At 44.1% G+C, this 16,947-nt stretch overlaps 1 protein-coding gene across 1 annotated transcript in view; it reads right to left on the reverse strand.

Moving 5' to 3' along the window:
* The window catches only part of MYO7B (myosin VIIB), a 118,837-nt gene that overhangs the window by 18,316 nt on the left and 83,574 nt on the right, over nt 1-16,947 (reverse strand). The window contains exons 19-25 of the mRNA XM_006876207.1: nt 13,717-13,801; nt 11,580-11,798; nt 10,237-10,407; nt 9,203-9,412; nt 8,909-9,076; nt 4,409-4,536; nt 247-373 (exon numbers count right to left, since the gene is read on the reverse strand). Of these exons, the coding sequence (XP_006876269.1) occupies nt 247-373; nt 4,409-4,536; nt 8,909-9,076; nt 9,203-9,412; nt 10,237-10,407; nt 11,580-11,798; nt 13,717-13,801 (1,108 nt within the window). The remainder of the gene's footprint in view (nt 1-246; nt 374-4,408; nt 4,537-8,908; nt 9,077-9,202; nt 9,413-10,236; nt 10,408-11,579; nt 11,799-13,716; nt 13,802-16,947) is intronic.

A 16,947-nucleotide genomic window follows, 5' to 3' on the forward strand; every position in this document is an offset into this window, starting at 1 on the left:
AGCATGACATCCTTCTCCAGCGACTGTTTCCTCTGGAGAATATGTCCAAATTGCATATAGTAGGTGCCCAATAAATATTTGTTAAAAACAAAAACATCTTTAACAGATGGGGAAACTGAGGCCCAAGGAATCATAGACACTGTTGTTTATCCTGGCTTGCAGTACAGAATTATCCAGGGACTTGGATTTCCACAACACCCCTCCTGGCCCCCCTCAACACACACACCCCATCCCAGCCCTACCTACCTTCATGAACTTCTCTGAAGGTGGGAAGCAGCCCAGGCAGAGGCTAAGCAGGATCCAGCCCCGGGCCAGGCTGCTTATTTTTAAGTTCTCTGAGAGCTGCTTGCATATCTGACAGTAGACCTCATCCCTGAAATACACAGATCAGTGGTAGGGCGGGTTGGGGTCTCAGAGGATTGGGAGGGGAAAATTCAGAGACAAAGGTGTGGCCATATGCCCACTCCAACACCTTGGGGAGGGGGGTCATGTTTCTGGGTGGCCCTCCGCTCTTGGGCCTTCCCAACCTCCTCACCTTTAACTACTTTTGCTGCCCCTGCCTGGGGCCACCTGACCCAGCACCAAGCCATCTCAGCTCTCTTTAACCCTCATTTCCTAGCTCACCAAACACCAGTCCCTCATGCCAGTTTCCCATCATTTCAGTCATTCAGACCTTTCTCTCTCCCTTACTCCCTCTCTTGTCTGTACAACAATGACAATGTATCTCATGACTGTTACTACCTCAGCCTCTCCACCCTAACCCTCCAGCTGTAGGCATGAGTGAAGCAGCTGCCCAGACCTCAACAACCCAGCTCTTTGCATGACCTGGTCTGCTCACAATTATTTCAAACCTTTGTCTCTGTCCCCTAACCCCTTCTCTTAATGTAATCACACACCCTCCACTGAAGAAGGAAAAGGGGGGCATTTCATGGGAGATCACGTAACTCTTCACTCCTAACCAGGTCCCATCCTCATAGGTTCATGAGTCCCTCCTCTGCTTCCTTCTGCAGGGCAAAGATTGTGTGTGTAGTTCTCCTGGATCCTTCTTCATTGACTATATCCCCTGTCACCTTATGAAAGTGCCCCATTTGGATGTCCTTCAAACCCAACATATCCAGAGGCCAACATCTTTCCCCTAATATCCAGTGAAGTGCTGATGAATGTCCAACAACTAACTCTACAGGGGTTAAAAAGCCCTAAATTGTATTCACCAATTTCCATGATGTAAAGAGTCCCACCAAGGCCCATTTCAAGCTACACTATGCTGTTGTCCCTGAGTGCAGAATTAGGAAAAGACTTGTACAGTTGACTGGTAAATTATCTCTAGTCCACCTCTGCTTTCTACAGTACCTTCATTATAGACTCCCTAGTCTCCCAAATTTAGTCAGTCCTAACATCCTACCATCTGCTCCTGAATGTTTTCTCTGTCCCCTTCTCTCATTCTTCCTTCCTGGGCCATTCCTCATCAGGTATCTCTGACCTCTGGAATAGCCACCTCCTACTCTCCTGACTCCTTCATGCTGTTGCCAGGGATATTTTTCTGGAAGTCAACTATGATCAAGGTCCTGTCTTATTTAAAACTTTTCCCCACTTCACTTAGGACTGAATTCAGATGCTGTACCCAGCCAAGACACTTGGGATTCCAGATGCATTAGGCTGTTTCAAGGCACCATGACCTTGTTTATCCTCTCCCTTATACCTAGTGAGCACCGTTTCTCCTTTTCACCTCACTTGATCCACCAGGGCATTAAGATCACTCCTCCTTGTTCCTGTACTGGCCCCTGAACAGACTCCTATTTTCTCACATCTAATTATTATGGCTTTCTTGGTCCTTCTGGCTCCAAAACTAAAAAAAACGAGCTTCTCAAAGACAGACATGTCCTCCTCCTCTCTCCTTTTCAGAGCTCAACCCAGGGTCTGACTCTGACTGGATACTTAATATACGTTTATTGTAAGTATAACCAGATGTGGATAGGGCATTTGTGTTTGTTCTTGATTTGGCTCTAAGACCAAGTACAAATAGATGATAATACCCAACATTATAAAGAGACACATTCTCTTAGGAGATACTAAAATATGGCAGGACCAGTCCAGCCACCATACCACCTCCAACCTGTATATGAGAAGACTTGACATTTTGAAGGAACTTCAAAATCATAGCGAGATCTCTGGCCTATCTCAACTTCCTCCAAATAAAGGGCACTCAGGAAATCCCAAGAAACTGCTTATAGGAATGAGGGCTATCTGCCAGAGACAAGACACATCTCACAACCCATCTCAGTTATATTGAGTTGCAGAAGTCCATCAGCTCACCCCAGGGTATTTGGAATGTAAGACCCTGGCCTTGGGGGATTCCACTAACAGGAGCCTGCTACTTCCTGAAGAATTTACGTTACCCACAAAGGAAAAATGGAGACAAAAAAAGACAAAACTGGGGAATTTCACTTATACTGCTGGGATATGTTGATACATGAGCCAAGAGAATGCCACAGAACAAACTGGGCTGACAACCTTGATGGAAACTTACACAAGCAGGCAGTCCATAATTCCATACCACTCAGAAATAAAAGGCTGTGGGATGTTTCACTGTGGAGCTGGAATTGGCAGAGGAGCTCAAGTGATAGGTGAAAGTGTCAGCCCCAGTTTGAGATGTACACCGAGTGGAAGTCTCTGCAGAGGGTATCTCAAGAACCCACAGTACACCTCCCTTAGAGCTAACAGATGTCTCCTATATTAGAGTATGTGGTGGTCAATGAGGTTTAAGCCATGGAAGAACTACCACTATTACAAACAAAGTGAGAAAATTTGCCCAGTCAGTGTCACAAAAGCCAGCTAAAACTCAGATAGAAGCTCTGTAGTTTTACTGGCTTGAAGAATCAGAACAGAGTTTGGGGTAAACACAGCAGCTGAAAAGTGAGGAGGAAAATCTCAGAAAGGATCAGAGGAGGAGAGTCCTAAATGCTGCATAAATTTCTGCACATGTGGATTGACTCCAGGTAGTACATCTATGACTGAAGTAACTGGACAGAGATTCTAGCAGTTACCTGCACAGGAAAGATACTCAAGTTAATTGCCTGCTAAAACAAAAAATCAACACTCTTTGAAAAAAGTAGACTAGGATTTAGAGTTTCTAACTGTATCTTCTTTAATGTCTTAAATATATGTACTGAAGAAATAATAGTAAAGCACTAGGCATACAAGTACGTAACAGGAAAATATGACCAACTCAAGAAAAAGGTAGTAAATGGTTATCAATCCTATGAAAACCCCCGTGTTTAACTTAGCAGAAAAAGATTTAAAAACCATGATAATTAAGCTCAAGGAGTCCTTGTGTGGCTCTGTAGGATAAAGCAGTTCAAACTCACCAGCTGCTCCTCAGAAACCCTATATAGAGTTGCTATGAATTAGAACTGGCTCAACAGCACTTCACAACAACAATACTCATAGTGAATAAGCAAATAGTAAATCTTGATTGAGGGGGAGAAAGCTATTTTTAAAAACCAAGTATAAATTCTTGGTATAAAAATACAGTATCTAAAGTAAAAAAATTATTAGATGGGTGTAACAGCAGATTGTGGAAGACAGAAAAAAAATTAGTGAATTTGAAGACAAATCAATAGAAATTATCCAACCTAAAGAACAAAAGGGGGAAAAAAAAAAAGAAATAGAAAATAAACAGTCTTGGGGACCTGAAAGACAATATAGAAAGGTTTTACATAGGTTTAGTCTGAGTTTTGGAGTCCTGCTGTGGCACTGTAGGTTAATGTGCTGGACTGCAACGTCAGTTTGAACTGCAAGGTTTGTGGTTCAAGCTCACCAGCTGCTCCTCAGAAACCCTATATGGGGTCACTATCGGACGGAACTGACTCGATGGCATTTAACAACAACAAAGTCAGAGTTCCAGAAGGAGAGGAGAAAGATAATGGTGCAGAAAAAACTATTTGAAGAATAATAATTGCCACCAATTTCCCAAATTTGCTTAAAAAATATAGTGTACCATAAAGTAAATCCCTAAAATATAGGAGTCCGTCTTGTGTAGCATTACATGCTTCTTAAAATTTGCATTAAAATCCAATACCTCTGAAGCAAATTGTATAAAGCAAAATATAAGGAACCTGCTAATTTATATGGGCTTGGCGCTAGAGCCTACTCTAAAATGAATCACTAGCTTGTGATGAATATATATTCATAAAAGTGTTTTACTCATGAGTTCTCTTAACACAAAGCAAGTAGAGAACCTTTGGTGGCTATATTGTTTGTTGTACTGAGACCCAGGCTGCAGGTTCCAGGATCAGAGAGAAGGGGAGGTCTCCTGGATCAGAGAGAGTAAAAGGGAGGCTGTGAACATGGGTGAGAATCAATGAGGGGATCCTCTGTTCTGAATGGAGAGGTGGGTATAGGGACAAACCTGAGGTTGGGCCGTAGGATAGCATGGGCCACGATGAAGTGTACCTTCTCCAGGTTGGACATGGGTTGGTCTGAGATGGGGGTGTTGGACTCAAATGCCTCTTCTTTGATACTTAGCTGGCTGGCCACCTTGAGATGCAAAGATGACAGTTAGGACAACTGAGACTCCCCATTTACCAAAGCGGACCCTGGGATTCTGAGCAGAGTGATAGCCTAGAGACCCACATCAGGCCAGTGGCAAAGCTGGGATTAGAACTGCAATCTTCTAGATCCAAGCTTATCTGGCTTTTGATCTGGGAGGACTGCTTCAGCTTTATGGAGTTCTCCTTGATCCCTCTATACCTGTGGCTGAGTCTCTACGGAAGAAGACAGTTCCTGAGGGAAGGTGAACAAGGCCCTTACTGAGGGAGAGTCGAGTAGCCTGGTGGCTGCTCCTTCTGTTCTGGGAGGGAGCTCAATGATTCAAGCTCTCACAAGACAGTCAGTCATAGGCAAGCCACTTGTGCCAATTCTACCTTGGGTTTTCTGCCTAACTGCCCATCATGGTACCCACTGTAGACCCCAGAAATCCTTGCCTCTGCCTTCCACTTCTTACCCTTGCCTGCCCAGTGTTGGCATGGAAGTTTCCTTAGTGAGCTTCTCTTCTCCCTCATATACCAATCCTGTCCAAGGCCTGCTCCAGGGACAGCCTTCCTGTTGCTCCTGCCTTGGGTGTCCCACAGCAACACTGTTGTGCCATTGATGCAACAGTTCCTGACTGTTCTATGGGTTCCATGAAATTAAGGTGGGTTTGTCCCTGGGTTCCTGCAGGCTTGTGACTGCATTCCTGTGCATGGCCTGGGTCTCGTCCAGAGTCATCAGGCTGGTGAAGATGTAGGACAAGAGGAGGATGGATGAATGGTCCTCTGTCTCAGAGCTTCCTCTGTCTTAGAGCTCTCATTTACATCTAAGTGTCAGCCATGATGACAATATCTGCTTCACAGGCTTCAAATTTCAATCCTGAACATTTTCCCAGCCCAGTCAAATCTTTTAGAACCAGCAGTTATCACCTGCCTGCCTAATGGTGGTTATGACCTCTCAGCCTCCTGTTTCACAGCCACAAACTCAGAATGAGGATTGCAGCCTTCAGATCTTAAGCTTTTCTTCAGGGAATTCTCCCCGCCACCTCACCCCAACCCCCACACACCTGCTCTGCCATGTTCTGGGTCTCCTTGACTCCAGCTCTAGTAATCCTGCTGCTGAGTGCTTCCTTACCTTTTCTCATGACCCCTGCACTTCATCCCAGTCATGACATAGCCCCCTAGGCTGAAAGAATTCCATGCCACCAAGTTCTGGTTAATTTACAAAGCCCTGTGCAGGCTCCCAATCCTCCCAGATTTCACTGCACTCAAACATCACATATCACCATCCTCACTTCCAGGTGAGGAAATGAGGCTTAGCCCAAGGCTGGGCAACACTGCACAGTCAGGGAGGGCTGGGACCTGTCATCTCATCCACAAACTTGTAAGCCTCTTGAGGCAGGACTAGGTCAGAGGTGTTTCCCTATACCTAGCACAGCCCTGGCCACCATCACACTCATGAATGATCTCACTTTATTGCATTTTGCAGATTCTGCATTTTTGTTTTCGTTTGTTTGTTTTTTGTGGCAATCTGCACTGAGCAGTGTGGTATTGTGTGTTAAAGCACTGGACTGCAAGGTCATTTGAACTGCAATGTTGGCGGTTCAAGCTCATCAGCCACTCCTCAGAAACCCTATACAGGGTTGCTATGAGTTGGAATTGACTTAATGGCACTTAACAACAACAACAATTAGTGCCATTTTCCCAACAGCCCACTTTAGGAAAATGAGCCTAACGTGCTGTGGGCTAATGCACTGGAATGCAGAGTTGGTTTGAACCACAAGGTTGGTATTTCAAGCTCACCACCTGCTCCTGGGAAACTCTATGCAGGGCTGTTCTGGGTCAGAACTGACTCGATGGCACTTAACAACAAAAACAGAAACAAAGATTTACAGCCTCAGAAAACCTACAAAGTCATTATGAGTCAGAATCAACTGGATGGTAGTAGGGTTTTGGGAGTTTGGTGCTGTCTTTGGGTCTCTGTGTCTCATTCTGGTAGTTCTCACAATGTTTTTTAAAATTTTCATAATGCTATTGTTGTTGTTAAGCACCGTCGAGTCGGTAGCAACCCTGAACAGTGTTTCCGAGGCTGTAAATCTTTACATGAGCAGAAAGCCTAATCTTTCTCCTGCAGAGCAGCTGGTATTTTCGAACTGCTGATCTTGCAGTTTGCAGTCCGATTCATAACCACTACGCTACCAGAGCTCCTTTCATAATGCTACTGTATGTTTAATATACCACAGTATAGTGTAATCATAGCTTTTATATGCATTGGGAAACCCAAAAACTCATGGGATTTACTTTATTGCAATACTTGCTTTACTGCAGTGGTCTGGAACAGAATTTGCAATATCTTCAAATATACGTATAAAAGTTTGATGAGTGAAGTTGAATGCTTTCTGCACCATTTCAAGGCAGTAATCAGGAAAACCCAGGCTGCAAGACTGTTCTTGCCCCTGTTGTAATCTGTTAGTCTCCTTTGGTGAAGGGTGCGTTGTCATGACTAGGGTTGGGAAGAATCTGCTGTCAAAATTAGTTTATGAGGTGTGAGGTATAGGAGCCAATCAGTAACCAGGGCCCAGGCCGTCTTTGACTGAGCCGCCTGGGTCTAAAGCATGCTAGCTTTTGGCTGAGGGTGAGGGTCTGATTATTGCCTCTGCAAAGCTAGTGGTAAGGAACCCTGGTGGTGCAATGGTTAAACATCTGGCTGTTAAGAGAAAGATGGGAGGTTTGAACCCACCCAGAGATTTTGCAGAAGAAAAGACCTAGCCATCTGCTTCCATAAAGATTACAGCCTAGGAAACCCTATGGGACAATTCTACTTTGTCTTATAGGGTTGCTATGAGACAGAATTGACTCAATGGCACACAAAGAAAAGCTAGTGGTGGTACAGGGACTGAATGTGGCTTGTGGTAGCTGGCTAGCTCCCTGCCATGGCAGTGAGGGGAACACAATGGATATTGATTGACATGGGAAGGAAGGACACCTTGAGGGTTGCTTCCTCCTGTGCTCAGCCTCCCAGAGGGGGAAGGTTTCCTCAATTTGTGGCTGCTAGTCCTCAAGGGGGCCCTGTGATGCTACCTGCCAGCATTTACACCCATGTGTAAATTTATACACAATGTGTAAGGTTTGGTCTGTGTGAACAACAGCATGACAGAGTAATGGGATATGACTTCCAAGATAGGGCTGCACCTTCCTCCCTGCTTTGTCTCTTGGGTCATTTGCTCTGAGGCAAGCTGGACTCCATGTCCTGTGGACACTCAGTAGCCCTATGGAATGCTTCATGAGTTAAGGAATTGAGATCTCCTGTCAACAGTCCTGTGAGTACACCATCTTGGAAGTGGATCCTTCAACCTGCCAAGCCTAAGATGATTGTCACTCCAGTATACATCCTGATGGCAGCTTCAGGAGAGACCCTGAGCCAGAACTACACAGCTACTTGCTCCCAATTATTTACTCTTGGGAATTATGTGAGGTGATGAATATTTACTTTCTAAACTTCTAAGTTTTATCCCATAACTAAAGATAACTAGTATATTCTGATAGAGCCTACACCTCCAGTGACCAGAAGGCCAGGGCTTGAGCCTAAGAAACTTCCAAAAAAGATTCCTTAGCATTTGCCTGGTGTGTGGGCTGGTCATGAGCTCTTGCTGCATGGTGGTCACTGAGTGTGTACTACCATGTAAGTCCTTTAAACTTTTCCTGATTAGGCATTGTGGGTTAATGCACTGGACAGCAAAGTTGGTTTGAATTGTAAGGTAGGTGGTTCAAGCTCACCAGCTGCTTGTTGGAAACCTTATATGGGGTTGCTACAGGCCAGAATTGACTCTACAGCACTTAATAACAACAACAAAGTGGGCAGGGGCAGTGCAGGCATGGGTTAAAAGTTTGGTCTTTGAATTCTGAAGAATGGATTCAAATCCTGGCTGTCATACGTATTTGCCATATTTGGGGGCACGCCACTTCACCTACCTGAGCTTCAATTTATTCAGGTATAGAATAAGCAGAATCATTCCTATGTTGTAGGGTAGGAACATACAACTGGGAATTAAATGAACAGAGAAACAACTGGCCCTACAGATGCTCCATCAAAAACAGCATCTTCAATGTTGTGCTGTTATTGCTATTGTATGTTCTGAATCCTGTTCAAATCAAATCTAATATTCAAAAGTAGAGGACTCTCTCTTTTCATGATTGTATGAACAAAAAGTCCTGGGTGAAATCCTCGAATCAGGAATTCAGTCATGATTCAAAACTGAACAGCCCCAGGTGACCCTGGTTCAAGGGCTGAGTTCAAGTTTCATCTCCCCATTTGTTGTCTGTATTTTCCCAGGCCTCAGGTTGAATGCTGCCCTCCTCTGCCTGCCACCCTTGCACCGCACCTGTGCAGCTCCACCAAGCTTCAGAGACTGCGTGCTGCGCTCATTGTTCAGGGTGTTGTGGATCTGCTGTATTGCTGAGGTGCCACTCAGGTTGGTCTTGGCAAAGACCACTGGTTCCGGGAAGTCCCCCATGAACCTCATGATGATATGGCACACGGCCAGTGCAACCTAGAGAAATGGGCAGAGGGTCCACTGAAACCCCAGCTGTAACACTGCACACATCCCTCCCTAACCCAATATCGTGCCCCTTCCCTCTTTCTTCTTGACCACAGCCCCGACTCCAGTTCTGGGTACCGAGCAGTCCATGTCATCCTCATGGTAGAGCAGTGGGTGCTGCAGGGGCCGCCGGACGTGGGTGTGGCTGGCTAACTTCTGGAAGTAGGTCGCAGCAAACTTGGGAAAGGTGTACTCTGACAGACTGTCTACTTCCGTCTCTGGCTCTTTTGCCATAGGGACTGTGTCCAGATCCACTTCGGGCAGCTGTTCAATCTTTGTTTCCAGATCCTGAGGACCAGTTGGGAGATAGGGGTCTATGAGGTAACAATTAGCCACTGGTGGGGTGTGCACTAAGGGGAGGGCTGAGAACTGTCTGCCTGGTTATATGAAGGATGCAGAGACCTCTGTCTCTCCCCCTGTATTGAGGCCTCCCTTACCCTCTGCCACTTACCCCACCACTTTCAGAGGGGCCCTGGAGGCTTCTGTGGGCTGGGCCTCCTTAAGAATGTTTACGCCATACGATGGCCACCCTTAAAGAAATTGCCCTGCAACCAGGCTGTCCTTAAACATCCTCTTGCCTGCCTACTTGCCTGTCCTCTATCATAATGGCCTCCCCAATATTTCTGCAGAGGCTGGGCCCAGCATGCCCACTGTGAAGTGAGTGTGTGAAGGCAGCCAAGGCCCTCAGCACCCTGGGTCCCCAAGCCCAGCAAGGCAGCCCAAAACAAGATGTGGAGGGTAGCCCTGAGGATACAGTTCTGCTCCTGCTCTCCTGCCCAGGACCATAACTTGCAGAGCCAGCTGCCCAGTGTTCTGTGAGAGAAGGGGTCAAATACTTGGGGTGCCATACCACTTCTAAGTCCAAGAGCACTCACGTAGTAAAAGCTCTAGGAAGTGTTGCAGTTAAGAAACCAGCGTTTTTGGTGGGTGTGACCACAGAAACTCCCCTATCCCTCCCTCATCCCCCACCTTGTCTGACAATCACTGGGGCCTGTGGAGTTCACTTTGGCTGCCTATTCTAGCTACCCAACCAGAAAGGTAAGGAACTACGTGGAGTCTTCCTATCTTTGCCTGGAGCTGAGCCATAAATGAATGACAAGGGCAGGTCTTACCTCAAAGTCTGCTGGGGTCTGACCCTCCTGTCCTCCAATCATTGAAGGGAGGAAACCGAACACTTTCTCCACCATCTCTGTGTCAGTGACAGTGTCATAGATGGACTTGGATTTCTTGACAGGGAGAACACTTGGGTCCTTTTGCTCTGCAACTGGGATGATCAGTGGTCCCTGCATGCAGCCATGGGGGAAAATTACCACAGATGTGACGCTACTGTGGTTGCCTAGGCTAAGTACTTCATAGAAGCAAAACACACTTTGTGCTGCCATCATTGGTCCAGATAAAATAGATTTTGTTCTGAAATTATAAATTTTAATAGCTAGACATGATTAGAGACCAACCAATTGGGGCTTTACATTCCCATTGGAAAATTAGAGGCCTAGAGTGGGTAGAGGTTTGTGGTTCCACTCCCATCCTACCTGGCCCCTGACACCTATGCCCAGCATCTAGCTCTGGTTCATCCAGTCCATTCACAGAGCATCACAGCTACAGCAGGGGAGGCTCTGGGCCAGTACTAACTAATGATTAGGTAAGGCTAGTTTGTAAACAGCCTTGGCTTACTTGGATACAGAAGCATGGTGCTGACATATTTGAGAGTCTTTTCTCTAAGTTTCCCTATTTACTGAAATAGAAAGGTGCTCAGTAGGCACATTCCTTCATCCTAGCCTTCAACTCCCCAATGAGTGGGGACTGAAGGAATAAGGTTGCCTCCAGGGAGCCCTCTAGAGGAGTCAGCTTTTGCGAGGGTGCATTCCTCTGCTCTGTCCTTTAGCCCTTATGGTCATCCAGGTGCCCACAAGCTATCCTTAATGTTTCTCTGCCTCCTGATCTTCCTGCCACATTCCAATAACCAGGGACCTTTGCATTCCTCCATGAAACTGTGCCCTCCCAGAGCTCACCTGCCCTGTCTCTTGTGCTTTCCAGAGGATCAATCAGAGGAACTCTGAGAAAACATCTTTAAGCATGGGCTAAAAAGGACTGATGAGCATGACTTCCATGTCAGAGTAAGACTGTCTGACTTCTCTTGTCTTAAAAAAGTCTCTACCTCTATGACCTTTCTCCCATGTTATATTCTTCAAGCTCAGGAGGTACTGGACACCTTGACAGGCCACTACAATAACAACTTTGAACAGGAAAGGGGTGCTTTTTGTGGCATCTAAATTTCAGCACATAAGGAGTCTCTTAGTCTGCCTCTGGTGATATTAGTGTGTCCTTATAGAACAGATGTTCATTATTTGGTTTGAGATGGGAACTTTCTATCTTGCTCCTCACTCTCCCTGCTTGCCCTCTTTATGTTGGCCCCTATCTGCTTCCACTGCCCAAGACCAATAGGACCACCTACATTGGCTTTCTGCCTCCGTAAGTTTCGCCGAGTAGCCATGCCTCGGGCATATGCCTGGATGACCACCACTGCCCTTCTCCTGTCCTGGACCTCACGGCGCATCAGGTAGCCCCTGCACCGGGCTTGCAGACGGACCATCCTCTCCTGCATGGCCTGATACTGTCTTGACAGCAAGTGGCTACGAGCAATCGCCTGCAGTCGCTCAAAGCCTAGGATGATCTGCAAGAAAAGAGTGTTTATACTAACAGAAGGATTATGCCCAGTAAAGCACAGAGCATTGAGCTTTCTCAGAGGAAACAAAGAGCAGGTAATAGACCTGAGGAGACCTCGCAGGCCTAGCTTCAGAATTGCCTGCAAAGAGCTGGGGCTAAAATTTTACACATGTTGAGTATGGTTATTATTGAGTGAATTATTACTTGTAAAGTACTTACAACAGAGTCTGGCTCACAAGTAAGTGCTAAGTAAGCATGTGTTTAGTAGCATAAAGAATGATGCGGTCCCTGGTGGCCACTAATAGAGAATTGACTTGGATTTTTACATGGTAACGGAAATCCAGACACCTTACTTTTCACCTCTGTGAACAAAGTCTGGCAAACTGGTTGGAAGTTAGCACATCTATGTGGAGGTCAATGGCTGGATTCACTAATTCTTTTGGGGGTATTAAAAATGAAAGGAATAAGAGGTGGATGAGCATCCACTTCTGTGCTGCAAACATCTCCTGGGTCATTGTAGTCAGTTAATGAATTCTTGGTATGAGTTTTTGTTGACTTTCCAAGGTCCAGCCCAAGAAGGGTCAAGCTACTCTGCACTTCAGGCTGTCTGGTAGAAATGCAACACCATGCTTTAGTGGATGTGCTCCGAAGTCATCAGACTTGCATTCAACTCCCAGCTTGACTGCTTAATAACTGTGCTCTCCTGGGAAAATTGATTTACCTCTCTATTCCTCAATTTCCTTAAAACTATAATAACTACCTTAAATAAAATGATGCATGAAAAATAACAGGCCCTGAGTTGCCTTTCTATATATTTTAGCTACCACTATACCTTTGGAAACATGAAACACTGACAGGCTGTCATGGCTATTGTATGTCACAATCACAGTCCATGACAGGACACACTGTCAAATGATGCCTATGGGATAAGTGCAAGGTTCCTTTGTTCATTTATGGAGCTGATACCCATTAGCCTGTGAGTGAGAAAAAAGACTAGGAAGAAATGCTTGAAACAGAGAATAATTCATCCATTAATTTATTTTGATATCTTGAAATTAGGAAAAGTTAGCCATAATTTAATTTCAATGCCCTGCCTCTGAAATTAGAGATGCCCAAGCATCTGCAAGAGAACTGTTTGCAGCCCACAAACCATACAACCTAAGACTATGTGAAAAGGAACATTGCTTAAGGTCATTGAGGTTCTGTTAAGGATAATGAAAACATCTGAAGGTGATGATGATGAGGGTTGCACAACATGGAGAACATAATTAGTGTAACTGAGTTATACATGTAAAAATAGTTGAAATGGCAAATGTCTTGTTAAATATATTTTACCACAATTAGAAAAAAAAAAGGCAGTGTTTCTCAAAGTATAGTCCCTAGATTAGTAGCCACAGTATCACCTGGAAACTTATAAGAAATACAATTTCTTAGATCAGAAACTTGGAGGAAGAGCCCAGTAATCTGTTTTACCAAGCCTTCAGGTGATTCTGATGCATCCTCATGTTTGAGACCCGGTGAGTAAGAATAACTCACTAAAACAATGAATTGTGGTCAAGGGAGGTTCCCTGGAACATATGTTAGAATTTCTGGAAGGGATAGGAGCAGCACATGTGAATTGAAAAAGCCCCTTAAGTAATTTCGATCTCTTCCCTATACCATCCCCACTTTGAGAATTGCTGATCAAGACACTAATTTTATCATTTAAAGCAACCTCTCATGCCAAGAAAAGAGAAAGAGCACTTGCAGGTATGTAGAACATTTGAGTTCTAATTATTTTAAACAGGTGTATGCGACATCTGTTAGTGATTAATAGTTCTTACTTGTGATCTCACATTTAAATAAACAAAGATTTTAAGTTTACTTTTTATTGGACAGTATGATCCCTTGCTCCCAGATCCAGTATTTTTAGATTGTTTTCTTACCAGCTTGAAATTCTTCCTAGTGCAGAAGCCTCTCCAGTTGGCCTGGAGGGTCACAGCAGCCTGCTTCTGCCTCAAGAACTCCTTCCTGAAAGGGAATGCAAAACATGGAACAGTCCAAACATGTCATTGTGTTTGGGGAAAGATTATAAAAGCAAAAGACATATAGCCGAGTGCCAAAACCAAACCCACAGCTCTCTAGAGTATTCTAACTCATGGCAATCCTGTAAGACAGGAGTAGAACTTCCCCAGAGGGTTTCCAAAGTTGTAGATTTTTACAGAAGCAGATTGTCATATCTTTCTCCTAGAGGGTTCAAACTGTTAACTATTTAAATTGTACCTGAGCACTTAACCACTGTGTCACCTTAGGTCTTATGGTCAGGTTAGTGGAGTGGTGGTTGTGTGTCACCAAGCCGTTTCTGACTCATAGCAAGCCTGTATAGTTTGCAAAGCTGAAAATCATTACAGAAGCAGAAAGCCTTAATGTAAAATCTATCAACATCTCAATTTGCTCTTAATATTGCATGTGTGAATGAAAGGAGTCCTGTCTTAAAAGTAATCAGATACTTCTTAATTCCCTCCCATTAAGTTGGTTCCAACTCACAGCGATCCTGTATAGGGCTTCCAAGGAGTGGCTGGTGAATTAGAACCGCTGACCTTATGGTTCAAACTGACTTTGCAGCCCAGTGCTTTATCCCACAGCATCACACTAGGTAATGCAAATTAAAACCACAATGAGATATTGCTATACACCTATCAAAATTGCTAAAAAGTAAAAATAGCCACAATTTCAAACTGGTAAGGATGCAAAGAAACTGGATCACTTGTAGGCTCTCTTGGGAATGTAAAATGGTACAACTACTCTGAAACAGTTTGGTATCTATCCCAGAGAAATGATGACTTATCATCTTACAAAAATCTGTACATTAATGTTCAAAGAAGTTTTATTCTTAAAGCCATAAACTAAAAACAATCCAAATACCTGTCATCAGGTAAGCAGTTAAACTTACTGTGGTCAGTCCACAGAGCACAGTAGCTCTAGAGGATAAACACTGGACTGCAAATCACAGGTGAGTTGTTCTAGCCCACCATCTGCTCTGCAGGAGATGTACAGCCTTGGAAATCCTATATGGAGTTGCTTTGGGTTGGAACTGAATCTATGGCACTTAACAACAACAATAAAATGGCCATTCCATACTGTGAACTCAGCAAGAAAAAGAATGGATTCCACAACAATTTTGGATGATCTTCACAGATATGTTGAGTGAAAGTAGTAAACTATTTATTAAAGGTTTCATTCTGTATAATTCCATTTAGATAGCATCTTTGAAATGACAAAATTCCAGAAATAGAAATTAGTGGGTGCCTGAGTTTAAGCTTGAGCAGAAGGAAGGGAGGGAAATGGATGTGGTTATAAAAGGACAACAGGAAGAATACTTGTAATGGTGGAAATATTCTGTGTCTTGACCATGATGGTTGATACATGAATGTACATCTGATAAAACTGCACAGAAACAAATACACACTCACATGAGTACAAGCAAAATTGTGAATATGTATAAAAAACAATATTGATGGATTGTATCAACATCAATTGGCTCTTGATGACATGCTACCTCTTGAAACGGTTGAACGTCAATCATTTCTTTTTGGTACAGTGACTCTGTGTACTCCTTCCATTTTGTTTTGTTTTGTTTTAAGGTTTTTATTGTGGATTGAGTGAAAGTTTACAGGGCAGATCATCAGTTTTACATTCAACAAATCATACACTTTGTTTCATTACAATGATAATATTCTCATGTACTATCAGTTAACAGTATTTCTCTTTATTCACTTTAACTTGTTAAAAATAAAACCAAACCAAACCACTTAGGCATACATAATAATTTACATCTCCAAAAGGCACATTCTGCAAGTCTGCCTCCTGGCCACCAGCTCTTAGTCCCTCTCTCTTCCCATGAATCTAGAGTCCTCAGCTGTTCCCCCTCTCCATGTCTCCGTCTCTGATTCCATCTCTGGAGTCTCTGCTTCTCTGGATAAGGTCCCACATTCTGCTTGTGCTCTTCTCCCTTGATGGTCCTAGAGTCCTCTGTTTCTGAACTGTAAGATTAACTACTCCCCTGTTTATGTTACAAAACTTCTACCTTTACAATTGTGACAGTCGTAATTAGTCATGATAACAGTTATTCACTATTGAATCAAGACTCTTATCCCCATCTCTTTTCACCAGACCCATCTAGACAAGATGAAAACTATTCAGTGGGGACTCATTCTACCCCCAACCCCAATCTTAATCTAAACTCCCTCTTGAAACCTTGTAAGACAGTCACTCTGTGCCTTTAATAGGCCCTAATTTTAGGCAAGATTCGGAGTCCTGGTGTGGTGCTGTGGGTTAATGCGCCAGACTCCAAGGCTGTTTAACTGCAAGGAGCAGAAAGCCTCATCTCTCTCACACAGAGGGCCTTGTGGATTCGAGCTGCTGACCGCAGGGTTTGCAGTCAGATTTTTAACCACTACACTACCAGGCCTTCCACCTTCAAGATGGCAGTTCGAGTAGACGTGTAGTGAGGAGCTCGGTCAACAACAATATGGAATACCAGGCCAAGAGGGCTCATGAGATGGTGTTGGAGCTCTAGAACAAATATAAAGGTACGTTTGGAGGATCGGAGGGCTTATAGCTGGGAAATTTGCAGGAGAATCCAGAAATCCATCTGGATTATTTTCTGGATCAAGACACTCAGCTGTTCCAGGAGCCGCCATCTTGGGAGAGTATATATTGATTGTATCAGGATTGATAGGATTAGGAGAGAACATCTTGATTGTATCTTGATTATATCAGGATTGTATCAAAATTGACATAGAAATTTAAAGAGACAGTATAGACATAAAACCAAACGGCTACCACTCGTCTGTCTGTCGTGCTATGGTGGTTTGAGTTGCTGTGATTCTGAGGGCTCTGCCACCAGTATTTTAAATAACCAGCAGGGTCACCTATGGTAGACAGGTTTCAGATGAGCTTCCAAATAAAGACAGACTAGGAAGAAAGAGTGACAAACTACTTCCGAATCACTAGTCACTGAAAACTCTATGAATAGCAGAGAAACACTGTTAGCTACAGGATCGGAAGGTGGAAAGGCACTCAGAATGCGACTGGGGAAAAAAATGCCTCCTTAAAGTAGAGTTGACCATGATGATGTGAATAGAGTTAAGCTCAGGGGAGAAAAGCTCACAGAA

The sequence above is a fragment of the Chrysochloris asiatica genome, unplaced genomic scaffold (genome assembly GCF_000296735.1).
Source record: "Chrysochloris asiatica unplaced genomic scaffold, ChrAsi1.0 scaffold00363, whole genome shotgun sequence".
NCBI classification, from domain to species: domain Eukaryota; kingdom Metazoa; phylum Chordata; class Mammalia; order Afrosoricida; family Chrysochloridae; genus Chrysochloris; species Chrysochloris asiatica.